Source organism: Carettochelys insculpta, chromosome 11, assembly GCF_033958435.1.
Source record: "Carettochelys insculpta isolate YL-2023 chromosome 11, ASM3395843v1, whole genome shotgun sequence".
Taxonomy (NCBI): Eukaryota; Metazoa; Chordata; order Testudines; family Carettochelyidae; genus Carettochelys; species Carettochelys insculpta.
The window spans coordinates 16,050,085-16,064,493 of record NC_134147.1 but is presented as its reverse complement, the minus strand read 5'-3'; the positions used below and the strand labels follow the sequence as shown (position 1 = coordinate 16,064,493).

Sequence of the window (14,409 nt, the reverse complement as noted above, 5' to 3'; positions counted from 1 at the left end):
AATTAAGCAGTTGTGGAATATCCACATCTTCAAGATGGCTATAGAAAAATCTCACAGCTGCATGGAATAAAATTACCCAAAGTATCCTGATTGGTGTTTGGAAACAGCTATTGCTGAAATATGTTCATGATTTCCATGGTTTTGAGGGTGAAGTGAAAGACATTCAAATTCTGTTGTGCAACTGGCAACTGTAGTAGAATTCAATAAGGTAGACACAGATGATTTTCAAGACGTGATTGTCACATGGTAAAGAATTGGATAATAAAGAATTAATTCAGGTGGATGCAGAAAGGTTATTGGAAAAGGAGGAGGAGGAATTGGATTAACCAGAAGAAATGCTGGACACTAAAACTCTCTCAAAATTCTTCATTGCATTTGGAGGCAACTACACAAATTCTCAGTGACAATGACCCAAACTTAGAACAGAGTTCGGTGTGGAGGTTGCAAATTCATGAATTGGTCCAGTGGTATCAGGAGTTGTATGACAGGAAAAAGAGGGCTTCAGTACAAACTTCAATTATATCATTTTTTCATCCTTCAGCTTCATCACCACCTCCTTAAACCCTCATCACAGTCAGCTCAACTGAAGGCAGAACCCCAATTAAGGAGGTTGAAGTCACTGTGGATCTGTTTCTGATGATGGCACAGATGATCCCATGGAACTTGCATAAACACCACCTTCTTCACCACTGTCTAAGAGCTGACTAGTGGTAATAAATGTCATAAAAAGCAATAAAATAGCACTGTTCTTATTTTTATGATTGTATAGTATTGTAACGTGGGAAAAATACTGGGTGATGTGGGGGAGGGAGGCAGGAGCCAGTCAGTTTTTTACATTGAAATTAATGGAAATTTGGTTTTCAATTTATGAATTTTCACCTTACAAAACAGTTTTCATAGAACAAATTATGTTCGTAAATTAAGGGATTGGTATAGTCAGATTCTGAAGTTTTTCGTTTCTTTATTAGTATTTTTTGGGGTTTTTTTTGTGCTGGTACTTTGTTACTGAGCACCGGCACCTCAGGAGGCCCAGCCATGGGACTGGCTCAGGGAGGGGGCGAGGAGCCATCTGAGTACCAGCACTTTTTTTAAATAAAACAGGCGCCGATTAGAAGTATTATTCATAATCAGTGAATTGAACTTGTTTCTGGTAATGATGTCATCAAGATTTAAGAACTACCAGATTTAATCTTTTCACACCTAATGACGGGATGGTGAGAGGAAAATCAGCTTGCCTTCTTTTTCTATTTCCAGTTGGTTTCTAAACTTGGAACAAACCAATCATTGAACTAAACTAGCTGAAAAAACTGAAATGAAGAAACTAATCTCTGCATTTGCAGAAGGTTATTGCTGTCAAAAGGTGGTTTAACACGGAGACAAACTATGGTTCCAGGTATAAGCCATTGACTTCTATCAGCTCAGTGGTGTTACTTTTGTGAAAACTTGTAAGCAAATATGTGGTCCTTCATATTTTTGAATTTAACATAAATGCTTTTAATAGATTATATGTGAAGGCATTAACATAGTTTTGTCAATGTCAGATTTATTTTAAAAAAATAAGCCTGTATTAATTTTTTTAAAAAATATTTCTAAATCTATTTTTATTTGGCCTGGTAATAACCTAGACAATGCAACTACTTGAGCATCTTGCGGTAGTACACTCTAGTAACTAGATATTTTTGCCCCCTTCGGTAGCAACACAGTTGTGTAAAGCAGTTTTGTGTAAATCCTTATCTGTAGTACAAGTCGAACCTCCCTACTCTTGTCTGACAACATCCGTAATCTGGAATTACTTTAGTTACCCAGATGACCATTTATTATGGGTGTGGCCAAATTTCATGTGGTCCCATAAACTTTACTTATAGCCACCAGTCCTGGCTTTCATTGTTCTTTGCACTGCTTAGGTTGTGAGAGTGCTGTACTAGAGAGGTTCACCTGAACCAGTTCAGTGTCTTTTAAATACATTGTTAGAGCTCCTACAATTGGGGATAGGAATTTGCTTACAATAATTAAATTTACATAAAATACATCAGAAATATTACACCTTGGTTCTGACGAGTGCATGTAAAAATTTTTATGTGAGAGCTATGGCCTGAAAAAAGTACTATAACAAATAGTTTTGTTCTACCATTCCTTTCATATATAATGAAAAAGGTCTAAATCTAGATTATATATAGACTCAAGTAATCTGGAAGGGGCAGTGCACACTTTATTTTTTATAATTCGTGTTCTTAGAGAACAACTCTTCTGAATAGTGTGCCTTGACTTCTTTCAAAGCCTTATTTTTTTTTTTTTAAATAAGGATTTGTCTGCGTCCCTTTTGATATTTAGGATGACCAGAGGGGTGAAACAGGAATTACCTCAAATAAGCTGGGCCCATGCACACCTTTCTGTGTGCAGGGATGTTCACATGAGCAAAAACCATGAAACGGATTAATCGTAAAGGGCTGTCAATGCACAAAGCTAAAAACCTTGATTTTTCTGATATAGGAGTTTTAGGAATGACTTTTAATATTAGAAATCAAATTCAGGAAAAAAAGACTTATGGTTTCCTAAAGCGAGAGATTTGTCAGTAGTGAGATTTTTTGGGGTTCTCTGCTTTTACTTTTAAATACCTCTGAAAGCAGTTATCCAAGTACAGGTTGAACCTCTCTAGTCCAGCACCCTCAGGACCTAACTGATGCTGAACAAGAGAATTTTCTGAACGATGGAAGGTCAATATTATTTAGCACATTACCAACACTTCCACTGCTTACTGGACTCTTAGAAGAAATTTAGGGATAAATTAGAGCTAAATAACAGCACAGAACTTGGAGCCAGAAATGGTGGCTATAAGCAAAGTTTATGGGACCACGTGAAACTTGCCAACACCCATTGTAAGTGGTCATCAGGCTTACTAAATTCATGCCAGCTTCTGGATGTTGCTGGGTGAGAGAGTGCCTGAATAGAGAGGTTCAACCTGTACTTTTCCTTGTTGGATAAGTCTAACAACGTCACTTTTGTTTGTAAATCGTAATAATTAATTGAATTTCTGGAGCAGAGTGAAATGCTTTTCTAGCAACTGTTAATCACAAGAGGTTGCAGAAGTCTTGAGTCAAGTCCTCTTATCACAGAGAATAACGTCATTCACAATGGGGAAAAACATAGGTTCTTCTTCGAGTGTCCCCGTGGGTGCTCCACAATAGGTGTCGGGCTCGCCCAGCGCCGCAGATCGGAAATCTTCCAGCAGTTTCTCCTGGATCGTGCATGCGCCGGCGCGCACCGCCCCCCTGCGCGCTCCCGGCCGCGTGCGTGATCCGGTCCCCGCCAGTTCCTTCTCAACCGCCATCGGCTGCAGACGGAATTTAGTCAGGCGAAGGCCAGAGTCAGATTAAATAGTCGTTTTTTTCTACGTGTCATTTGTTGTTTTTGGTTAAAAAAAAAAAAAAGAGAGAAAGCAAAGACAAAAAGAATATCAGCGAAAAACGAAAACAGAGGAGTGGAGAAGAGAAGAGCAGACGTGAAGGCCATTTAGGCCGACCGCTGCCCCGCAGGCCGGTGATCACTATTTGGGGTGGAAAGGCACGGATTAAGTGCTAAGTACCCTATTAACAGTAAAGGACTCACCGCAATGGCCTCTTCAGGTTTTAAAAAGCGTGAGTCATGCCGTGAAGCAATGCCAGCCTCCATGGGGCATAGCGAATGCATCCGATGCCTGGGGGAATCACAGGCTACCCAGAAGTGTTCTCACTTTGCTAAGCTCACAGCCAGGGCCAGGAAGGACAGAGCGATGAGGCGTAAAATGCTCTTGTTGATAAGGTTCTCCAGCCGGACTTGCTGGAGAAACCTCACCCAGAAGGGCCCTTTGGGTTGCATAAGAGGAGGGCAATTTTCTCTGACCCCCTCGGTGCAGAAACGGAGGAAACTCTCCCTGGCTCGATCCTTGCCAGCGTTTGCAGCGAGCAGGACGAGCGGAGCACACAGCCCCCAGCCACATATTCAGGCAAGCGGCAGTGCACATGGCAGAGGCTGAGCCTCCGGTTATACAACAGCCGGCACGCGCGGCGCCTAGAGAGTCAGCGAGGCAAGCACCGGACCCGGCGGCACTGCCACAGGTGGCACTGGCCCCCACGGCACCAACGGTGCAGGGGCGCCAGGCACGGAGCCTGCAGGCACCGGAGGAGGATACCTGCGCGGCACCACAGCTGACGGTGCCGAGCGCGGTGCTGACAGCGGGGCCGAGATCCCCGGCACGGAAGGGGCGGTGCCGGCCCCGCAGGGGAGGGGCAAGGCGAAATCAAAAGCCCGGCACCGCAGTCCATCTCCGGACAGGCCTGCGCTGCTGTTAGCACCAAGCCCTCCCCCTGTGATACACACGCCGCACCGAAGGCCTGTGTCTCCACCGGCCCATCCGGAACCACCTCCTCCGTTCCTCCAACCAACGTCACCATGGCTTGGGCCACCTTCACCATTTCTGGGATTGGATCCCCTGGAGTACTATCACAAGCCAGTTTCACCTCTATCTGTGTCGTCGCGGAGGTCTCGCTCTCCCAGACATCGGGGGTACACACCCCGTGAGTGGTCTAGGTCTCCATCCCCGGACCCTTGCCCAAGCTGCCATGGTCGTCCTTATCATGCTGGACACAGACACCACAGGCCTACACCCAGGGGCAGGTCCCGCCCCCCGGCCGCTCAATACCCCCGTGGGCACTCCCGATCGGGGACGGAAACACAGTTGTCTCAAGGTGAGTTAATTTTAGAACCCCAAGACTTTCCTTCACAATTCTCCAGCGAGCACGTGTATCATTGACCGCAGGAGCCCGAGGGTTCGAGGGAGGTTTACCCTAGTGGTTCCTCCTCATCCTCCCCAGATGAGGCCATGGCCCCCAGGGATGTCTCTCCCCCGGATGACCTTAAACAGTTTCAGGAGCTGTTTAAAAGGGTGGCTTTCACGCAAGACATTCAAACGGCAGAGGTGCAGGAGAAACATCACAAACTCCTGGAAAATTTGAGACTCCCGGCTTCGTCCAAAATTGCTCTTCCGCTGGACGAAGCCATTCTGGAGTCAGCCATTACTATATGGCAGACTCCAGCCTCTGTTCCGCCTACGACCAAGAGAGCGGATAAGAAGTACTTCATCCCGGCAAAGGGCATGGAGTTCCTCTTCAGTCACCCACAACCAAATTCTTTGGTGGTCGAGTCGTCCCAGCAGAGGTCAAAGGCTTCTCAGTACAAACTGGGGGGGATCAGACAAAGATGCTAAGAAGCTAGAGCTGTTTGGCAGGAAGGTATACTCCTCTTCTACCCTGCTATTGAGAGTGGCAAATTGTGGGCACACCAAGCAAACCATAATTTTGATAATTACTCCAGGCTTACTCCCCTCATGGATTCACTTCTGGAAGACACAAAGCCGGTGTTAAAGGCGATTATTCAAGGGGGCTACGCAGCATCGCAGATGGGAGTCCAGATTGCCCTGGACATGGCGGACACGGCGGCACGTTCAACGGCTACAGTAGTGGTTATGCGTAGAGAATCCTGGCCCCAGACGTCGGGTATCCCGAGGGACCTACAGGCGAAGATCGTGGACCTTCCCTTTGATACATAAAAACTGTTTGCAGACTCAACCGACTCGGTCCCTCACTCCAGTAAGGACTCAAGTGGTACACTTAGAACCTTGGGCATTTATACTCCCCCATACAGGAGGGAAAAATTTTATCGTCAGCAAAGATGCTACGCTTACAACCACAGCGTGCTCAATATCAACGGGGCTACGGCCAAGGGCACTATCAACAGCAGCAACAGTACAGAACTCCGAGACGACGTTCTCAACAAAGCCATACGCCCTCGGGTCAGGCCCAAAGGCAACAAGTTTGACGGGTATGTCGGGGGCTGCACTATCAATACCCTCGCTCAATGCCACTCATATCTCATGTTCCATCATCGCCTCAGATCGTTCCACTCCCAATGGCAAAAGATCACCACAGACAAATGGGTGCCGGAGATCATAGCCACGGGTTACGCGATCCCCTTCCAGTCGCTTCCACCGACGAAGCCTCCCACCAGGCCTCACCTCAGGGACGCTGCCACGAGGCGAGGCTCAAGCAAGCAGAAGGTGAATCACCTTATGTTCATAGGGGAGGTGGAAAGAGTGCCGGAATAATTCCAGGGGAATATTTTTATTCACGCTGCTTCCTACCAGAGAAGAAAACAGGAGACTGGAGGCCCATCTTAGATCTTCGGGGCCTCAACCGTTACTTGCGCAAGTGTTTTCAGATGATCACAGTTGCCTTGATACTCACGGCACTGGACGATGGAGACTGGGTTGCAGCACTCGACTTACAAGATGCTTACTTTCATATAACAATCCATCCGGCACACAGGCGCTTTCTCCGCTTCACGGTCGGCCAGGAGCACTTCCAGCACAGGGTTCTTCCGTTCGGCCTCTCCTCGGCCCCCAGAGTCTTCACCAAAACCCTGGCAGTGGTGTCAGCCTACCTGCATAGACGGGGGGTGTTTATTTTTCCCATATCTGGGTGACTGCCTGCTAAAAGGGGCCTCGAAGGCAGCGGTCTCACGCATGATACGCATCACAGCGGACACGTTTTTCTTCGCTGGGCCTAGTCATCAACCTCGCAAAGTCAAAGTCTGAACCCACACAAGATATAGAGTTCATAGGGGCACGCATAAAATCTATCACAGCCAGGGTGTACCTACCCGACGCCCGCTTCCGCGCCATCGGTTCACTGGTGCAAGTCATCACATACAGCCCCACGGTGCTGGTCTTAACGTGTTTACAGCTGCTGCGCCACATGGCGGCAGCGACGTTTGTGGTACAGAATGCCAGGTTGCACATGTGAAGCCTGCAGCATTGGCTGGCGAGCGTTTACAAACCGGCATCCCACGCTGTCCACAGGGTGGTGTCGCCCACAACAGAGGTGCGCAGATCCCTGGCGTGGTGGGAAAACCCCAAGAATTTGCTAATGGGGGGTGCCTTTTTCACCAACCACAAATTTCTATTTTTTCTTACTACCGACGCCTCCCACATAGGATGGGGAGCGCACATCAGCGACAAGGTAATGCAAAGGCAATGGTCCCCTGCGGAACAGACACTGCACATAACCATGCTGGAGCTCAGAGCAGTGTTCAACACCTGCAAACATTTTCGAGATTACCTACATGGCAAAGTAGTCGGGATTCAATACCGACAATACCTCCACTGTGTCTTACATCAATCGACAAGGAGGAGCACGATCCCGTGCCCTATGTGCGGAAGCAGTCCAATTGTAGAATTGGTGCATCGCCAACAACATAATGTTGAAAGCCTCGTACTTGCCAGGCGCTCACACTGTGAAAGCAGATCAGCTGAGCAGGCACTTCGCAATCAGGCACAAATGGCAGATCCGCTCCGATCTGCTACGGCGCATTTTTCGTACGTGGGGGTTTTCCCAGATCGATCTGTTTGCCACAAGGTCTTGCACAAAGCCAGAAGGGAGAGAGCTCGCATGATACTCATAGCCCCGCTTGGGATCGGCAGCAATGGCTTCCCTTGCTTTTGCGCATGTCGGACCACCCACCGCTCCCTCTACCGGTGGCGCCGGACTTACTCACGCAGGCTCAGGGGTCCTTAGTGCACCCGCACCCTCAGGGTCTGCACCTACAAGCATGGCTAATCCATGGCTCAGCTCTTTAAAGAGCACGTGTACGGAGGGAGTACAACAAGTCCTGGAATGTAGCCAAAGGACCTCCACCAGGAGGACTTACAAGCAGAAATGGACCGGATTCACAGCCTGGTGTTCCGCCAAGCAGTTAGCTCCCCTTGATGTTCCTATACCTGTAATACTAGAATACTTATTGGACTTCAAGAGAGGCGGGCTTTCTCTATCCTCGCTAAAGGTCCACCTCGCCGCTATATCAGCCTTTCGGCATACAGAGGAAGGGCCCACGGTATTCGCCCATCCTATCGTTACCAGGTTCTTGAAGGGGCTGGTAAGCCTGTACCCCCCTCGGAAATCGCTTCCACGATCGTGGAATTTGGACTTGGCGCTCAGCACGCTATCGGGTCCACCTTTTGAACCATTAGCCACAGTTCCCATACGTCTCCTTACGATAAAAAAAAACAAACCAAAAAATAATCTTCCTCCTTGCAACTACGTCAGCCCGCAGGGTGAGTGAGCTCGCGGCAGTGATGGCAACGCCGCACTGCACAGTATTCTCAAAGGAGGTGGTAACCTTAAGGCTGCACCCAGCCTTTGTTCCAAAAGTCTCTTCGGAGTCCAATCTTAACGAGCCAATAGTTTTACCCTCGTTTTACTCGAAGCCTCACAGCTCCGGCAAGGAGGCACGCCTGCATCTCCTGGATGTGAGGAGGGCGTTGGCCTTCTACATAGACAGAACTAAGTCCTTCCGGAAAACGGACAGGCTCCTAGTCTCTCTCTCTCCCAGGTCAAAAGGAGAAGGTCTCTCTCCACAGAGAATCTCTAAGCACATTGTGTCCTGTATAAAAATGTGTTACGAGCTTCAAAATGCTCCTTTGCTGGCCCCGCCCAGGGCTCACTCCACCAGGGCAGTGGCGGCATCAACAGCCTTCTTCAAGGGCATCGCGTTAAAAAAACATCTGTAGAGCGGCGACCTGGTCATCTTACGACACCTTCACCGAGCATTATGCCCTGCCTCGGGTATTCGAAGAAGATAACCGTCTGTCGACAGCAGTCCTCTCGGGGGCAAGCTGCACATAAACCGATTACCCACCTCCTTACTTGGGTTACTGCTGGGTAGTCACCTATTGTGGAGCACCCACGGGGACACTCGAAGAAGAAAGAGAAGTTACTCACCGTAGTAATGGTGGTTCTTCGAGATGTGTCCCCGTGGGTGCTCCACCACCCGCCCATCCTCCCCGCTTCGGATCTCTGTCTAGTGTTTTTCAGGAGCATCTGAGGTGGTTGGTCAAGGAACTGGCGGGGACTGGATCACGCACACGGCCGGGGGCACACAGGGGGGTGGCGTGCGCCGGCACATGCGCGATCCAGGAGAAACTGCTGGAAGATTTCCGATCTGTGGCTCCGGGTGAGCCCGACACCTATTGTGGCGCACCCACGGGGACACATCTCGAAGAACCACCGTTACTACGGTGAGTAACTTCTCTCTCCTCAAGATCAATCACATTGGCCGTTTCTACACAGGCCACTTCCTTTGGAAGTGGCATGCTAATACACGGAGCGAAAGATGCTAACGAGGCACGGATGTCACGTGATTTGGAGTCTGGAAGTTCGTGACATTATGTTAATGAGGCATGGGGAATTTGCATCCACGCCTCATGAGCATCTTTCACTCTGTGTGGAAGTGGCCTGTGTAGAAACGGCCATTGTGTTTGGTGCTTACAGGCTTTCCCATTTTGTTCAAGAAATGAGCAGAGGAAGTTTGTTTATTTTTGAGTTTTCCAGGTTTTTTTCCTGGGCTGGAGAAGTTGAAGGCCCTCTGTTTTGCCTTTGTCCGATTAATGAGTGGCTCCTCAGAAATGTTTGTGAGCAATGCTATTGCAATATTAGGAACATAGAAGTGTGAACATTGTTCACTCATATTCAGTTTGTGATCTGTGGCTCCCAGATTCATTTCAGCAGTGCTGCTGTCCAGACAGTTATTCCTCTTTTTGTAGTTGTGTATTTGTGTAGGAGGATTGGAAAAGCGGCCACCACTCTGTCCAGACTCAGCAAGAGAGTGTGGAATAACAACAAGCTGTACACTCACACCAAAATGCAAGTCTACAGAGCCTGCATCCTCAGCACCCTCCTTTATGGCAGTGAGGCTTGGACCCTGTATGCCCGCCAGGAAAAGAGACTGAACGTCTTCCACTTGCGCTGCCTCAGGCGCATCCTTGGAATATCATGGAAGGACAGAGTGACCAACACCGCTGTCCTTGAGCAAGCTGGAATCCCAACCATGCACACCCTCCTCAGGCAGCGTTGCCTCCGCTGGCTTGGCCACGTCCACAGGATGAATGATGGAAGGATTCCAAAAGACATCCTGTATGGTGAGCTAGCCTCTGGCAAAAGACCTCCCGGACGCCCCCAGTTGCGCTACAAAGATGTCTGCAAGAGGGACCTCAGAGAGGTAGACATCGAGCTGGACAACTGGGAAGAACTAGCAGACGACTGCAGCAGATGGAGGCAGGGGTTACACAAGGGCCTTCAGAAGGGCGAGGTGAGGATCAGACAGCTAGCCGAGGAGAAGCGAGCGCACAGAAAGCACACTAAGGACTTGCCAGACACCCACGACATCTGCAAGAGATGCAGCAAGGACTGTCACTCTCGTGTGGGTCTTCACCGTCACAATAGACGCTGTAAATGAAGTCCTCAATTGAAACTTTAAAGGGCACGATCCATAGTCTATGCAGACTGAAGGATGCCTGCCCCACTGAGTTGTGTATGTGATTCTTTCTTGCTATGTCCTCACTCATGGCAGCATTTAGAGTAAATGCACTACACATGTAGCTAGGTGCTGCAATGACATGCTCAGGCAGTAGGAAAAGCTCTGGTAGCTCCTTTCTGTAAGAGCCTTTCACTGTGGCAGGGAAAGGATGTGGCAGATGAGAGGCAGTGGGACATTACACTGCTAAAAATTGTGTCCTGGAGGTTCAGGTATGTTGAGCAGTCTAACTGCCTAAGCCATGCCTTGCTATCTGCACTGCTGTTTGTACTCATGCTAACTGGGTGTGTGATGTCTGTGTTTTACGTATGGCTGTAAGTATAGATCTGCAGTGTCTACTACATTTGCCTCTCGCCGCCTGTGGTGAATAGAACACTGTGTTGTGGTGAATAAGGTTCTGAAGCCACATGTGGCAAATAAGGTTCTGGAGCCCTTAAATGTGTCTCCTTCTGAGAGCTGCACATGGGGAATGTCATCTCTCCATTCTGTGCACACTCCCCACAGCTTAGTTAGAGAAGAAAGTGGCAACAGCGGCCCTGGCAGCAGATCCAGCCTGGTTCTAGGGGAGGGGGATGGCGTTATTTTGTGGGTGGGGGGGCTGGGAGTGCCTGGCTCTGGGGGAGGGCATTCGTTTAGAGCAGGAATGGGGGGTGGTATTGGCAAATATGGAAAGTTGACAACCACAAGTGTGGTAATATTTAAATTCGTATTGGATATCGATGGTGTAGATGTATTTTAAGCATAGTACATTACACTTCTCATGTTTGCAGCTTCTGTAGCTGCTTTCGGGTAATCAGTTCTGTATGTTTGCACTTTCATATAGTTTAAAAAATCAGTGTTTTCATTTGTGAGACAAGGTGGGTGATGGTAATATCTTCTGCTGGAATTGTTTCTGGTGGTGAAAGAGACAGGAACCTAGTTCATGCTAGAAAATTAAGTTGGTTTTACCAAGTTCCTTAGGTATCTGAAATATCTGAGTGGCATAGTTAAGCTCAACATAACAATGGCATAGACAGCACTAAATTGAAGGAATAATTCATCTGTCAGCCCAGGTATCACCTTTTTAGGAAGGTGGATTACACATGCCAGTGTCTGCAGTGGAGTGTGGCTGCTATTGCATCAGTGCTGCTCTCGATTTCGAGTGTAGACAAGCCCGAGTTTTCAAGCTGCACTGAGCTCTTTGTCAGGTCTGGGAAAGGCGCGCTGGGCATGCTACATTTAAAATGCCACAGCTGTGCTGCTGCTGCACTTCCGTGTAGACACTACCATCGCTGATAGAAGGGGCTCTCCTACTGGCGGAGGTAATTCACTTCCCCAACAGGCACTAACTAGATTTTTTTCTGTCGATCTACCACTGTCTACACAGGGACTTAGGTCACCTCACCTGTGTCATAAAGGGGTAGACGTTTCCCATGCCTGACCAATGTAGTTAAACTAACTTAATTTTCTAGTGTAAATCAGGCTCCAGAGAGTCTGTCTACACAGCAAAGGAAAACCCAAGACAGGCCCATCTCAGCTGAATTGGGCTCACAGGACTGTTTCATTGCTGTGTAGCCTTCCGGGTTGGGTTCAGAATTCAGGACCCTGGAGCCTTGGGATTTTCTTTGCTGTGTTGACGTATCCAGAGTGGCACAGCTGAATAAATACAAGGTGAACTAGATGGTTTAGCTGAGATTCCATTCAAGGTGAAGTGGCCTGTTAACACTTCTGCTGCCATAGCATAAAAATACGTAGTGGATTATACTGCTTGTTGTAATAAACAATTAAGCTTGTGCCTTTTATTACGATCACAGTTTTTAGTGCCTGGCAAAGTTACGAATTTACGTTCTAACTGTGGGTGTAGAGCATGACATCATGACATTGAAATTGCCTTTTTTCTGTTATGTACAGGTGTTTGGTTTTTTTTTGCACTCAACTTTTGTGTGATGTATTACAGGCAGAAGGTTCCTCGACTGCCTCCTCAGGAAGCCAGGCAGCCGAAGTCAAAGGGAATCAAGCCAGCAGTCCACAAATCCCATGTCTGTTGTCAATGCCCACCAGAAACCATATGGATATTACCACCCCTCCATTACCTCCTGTAGCACCTGAAGTATTAAGAGTGGCAGAACACAGGCACAAGAAGGGATTAATGTATCCCTACATCTTTCATGTCCTAACCAAGGTATGACACGAAAACTCGGGTATTGGGATGTGATGATTCTGTAAAGATATTCATTCATAGCCTAAATATTGGACCAGAGGGTGTCATTGGGGTGATGTGTGGTTGCTCTTGCTAGTCTAGCCTATTAGCGTTTCTAACAATTGGTGTAAAAGGAGCTCCAGAAAGTATTTCTGGGAGTGACTAGCACAACAGGCGCTTGACCCTTGTTTTTAAAACTGCATACTCACAAAGTATCTGAAATTCTTTTTTCCATATTACTCTCTCTTGTTTTTAAAAGGTTTGGTTTGTGTGGGGAGCTGCTTGAGGCTTTGGCCCCTCTGCTAGCTTAGTTCTGACATATTTGTTTATTTTGCAATAGTTAGGGTAGTGACACAGATGTGATTGTTGCTTGTCTCTCGTTCCCCTTACTGTTTCTTTTTTTCTCGGTGTCCCTGAAGAGAAGCAGCCTGGCAGCTTTAAGAATTCACCAAAGTGTGGCCATAGTAATGTTTATTAGGGACAAACATGATTTCTATTTCGAATGCTGGGCGAAAACGTGACCAAGAGACAGGTCTTTGGGGTGATCATTTGAACACGCCAGCACTTCTGGGGCCAACAGAAATCTCTCTGCATGGCCTGAGAGAGCAAATCTTCCATAACAATGGAAGAGAATTCCTCACATTACCACAAAGAGGCTGTTTTCAATTCCAGTGGATTCAGTGTAGTAGGATTTTTCAAAGCTGTGTGTTTTGGGTTAGCACTGTCCCAGTCATTAGAGCTAGTGGGGTATGTTAAGTGATGCCTGTGTCACCATTGTTTTGGATTCAGCAGACAAGCTTCAATCCAAAGTTCCCTCTACATGCAGGTTGAAAAGATCCTACAATTTGATTCTTCTGACTGGTCTCATCTTCCCACATTCCTGTTCAAAGCAGCTTGATACCATTAGTAATTCCGTCCACAACAGTTTTGAGAGCAGTAAGTCCAGTCACCATATCATTAAACCATATCAATATCGTTAAAACCAGAATGTCATTTAATTTGTGGGTGCATACGCCATGCTCTTTCAGGCATGCCCTATGCCTTTGTTATATTCATAGAATGAAGCTGGGACTCCTCTGTCCATAGATAATGTTGACAGATGAAATTAATTATCCCACATTGACTTCATTTACATCCTTTGGACTCTGTGATTTTGCACTTTGAATACACTTTGAGTTAGTGGGGGTTTTTTGTGTGTGTGTGGTGGTTTGTTTTTTTTTTGAAGTTGCGGGGGGTTCTGGATGAGTGATTTGCAGGACTCCCCTGATACATTCTGTATTGCCACATAAGGAGAAGAAAAAATAGCTATCTCCTTCCTGCCCAGCTCTCTCACAATGCTACTTGGTCATCACGATGCTGGAGACCATCTCCTTGAAGAATTTTCAAGGAGTTCTTTATTTTTTGTCAATTGCTTATACACGTCCATTCCAGTGTAAGTATGTGTCCGCCCTGAGCAGAGTTGCTGGAATTTTTTCCCCCAGCAGATGGGATGGCTCCAGTGCCCTCTGGTCGCATTCTCTCTTAAGAACATAAGAATGGCCATACTGGGTCAGACCAAAGGTCCATCTAGCCCAGTAGCCTGTCTGCTGACAGTAGCCAATGCCAGGTGCCCCAGAGGAGGTGAACCAAAGACAATGATCAAGCAATTTGTCTCCTGCCATCCATCTCCCGCCTTCGACAAAAGGCTAGGCACATACCTTACCCCTTGCTAATAGCCATCTATGGACCTAACCTCCAAATATTTATCGAGATCTTTTTTAAACTCTGTTGGAGTCCTGGCCTTCACAGCGTCCTCTGGTAAGGAGTTCCACAGGTTGACTGTGCACTGT

General features: G+C 47.5%; 1 protein-coding gene across 1 annotated transcript in view; it reads left to right on the top strand.

Moving 5' to 3' along the window:
• FAM120A (family with sequence similarity 120 member A) overlaps window positions 1–14,409 on the top strand; it is a 123,534-nt gene that overhangs the window by 52,299 nt on the left and 56,826 nt on the right. The window contains exon 9 of the mRNA XM_075005005.1: window positions 12,338–12,562. Within this exon, the coding sequence (XP_074861106.1) occupies window positions 12,338–12,562 (225 nt within the window). The remainder of the gene's footprint in view (window positions 1–12,337; window positions 12,563–14,409) is intronic.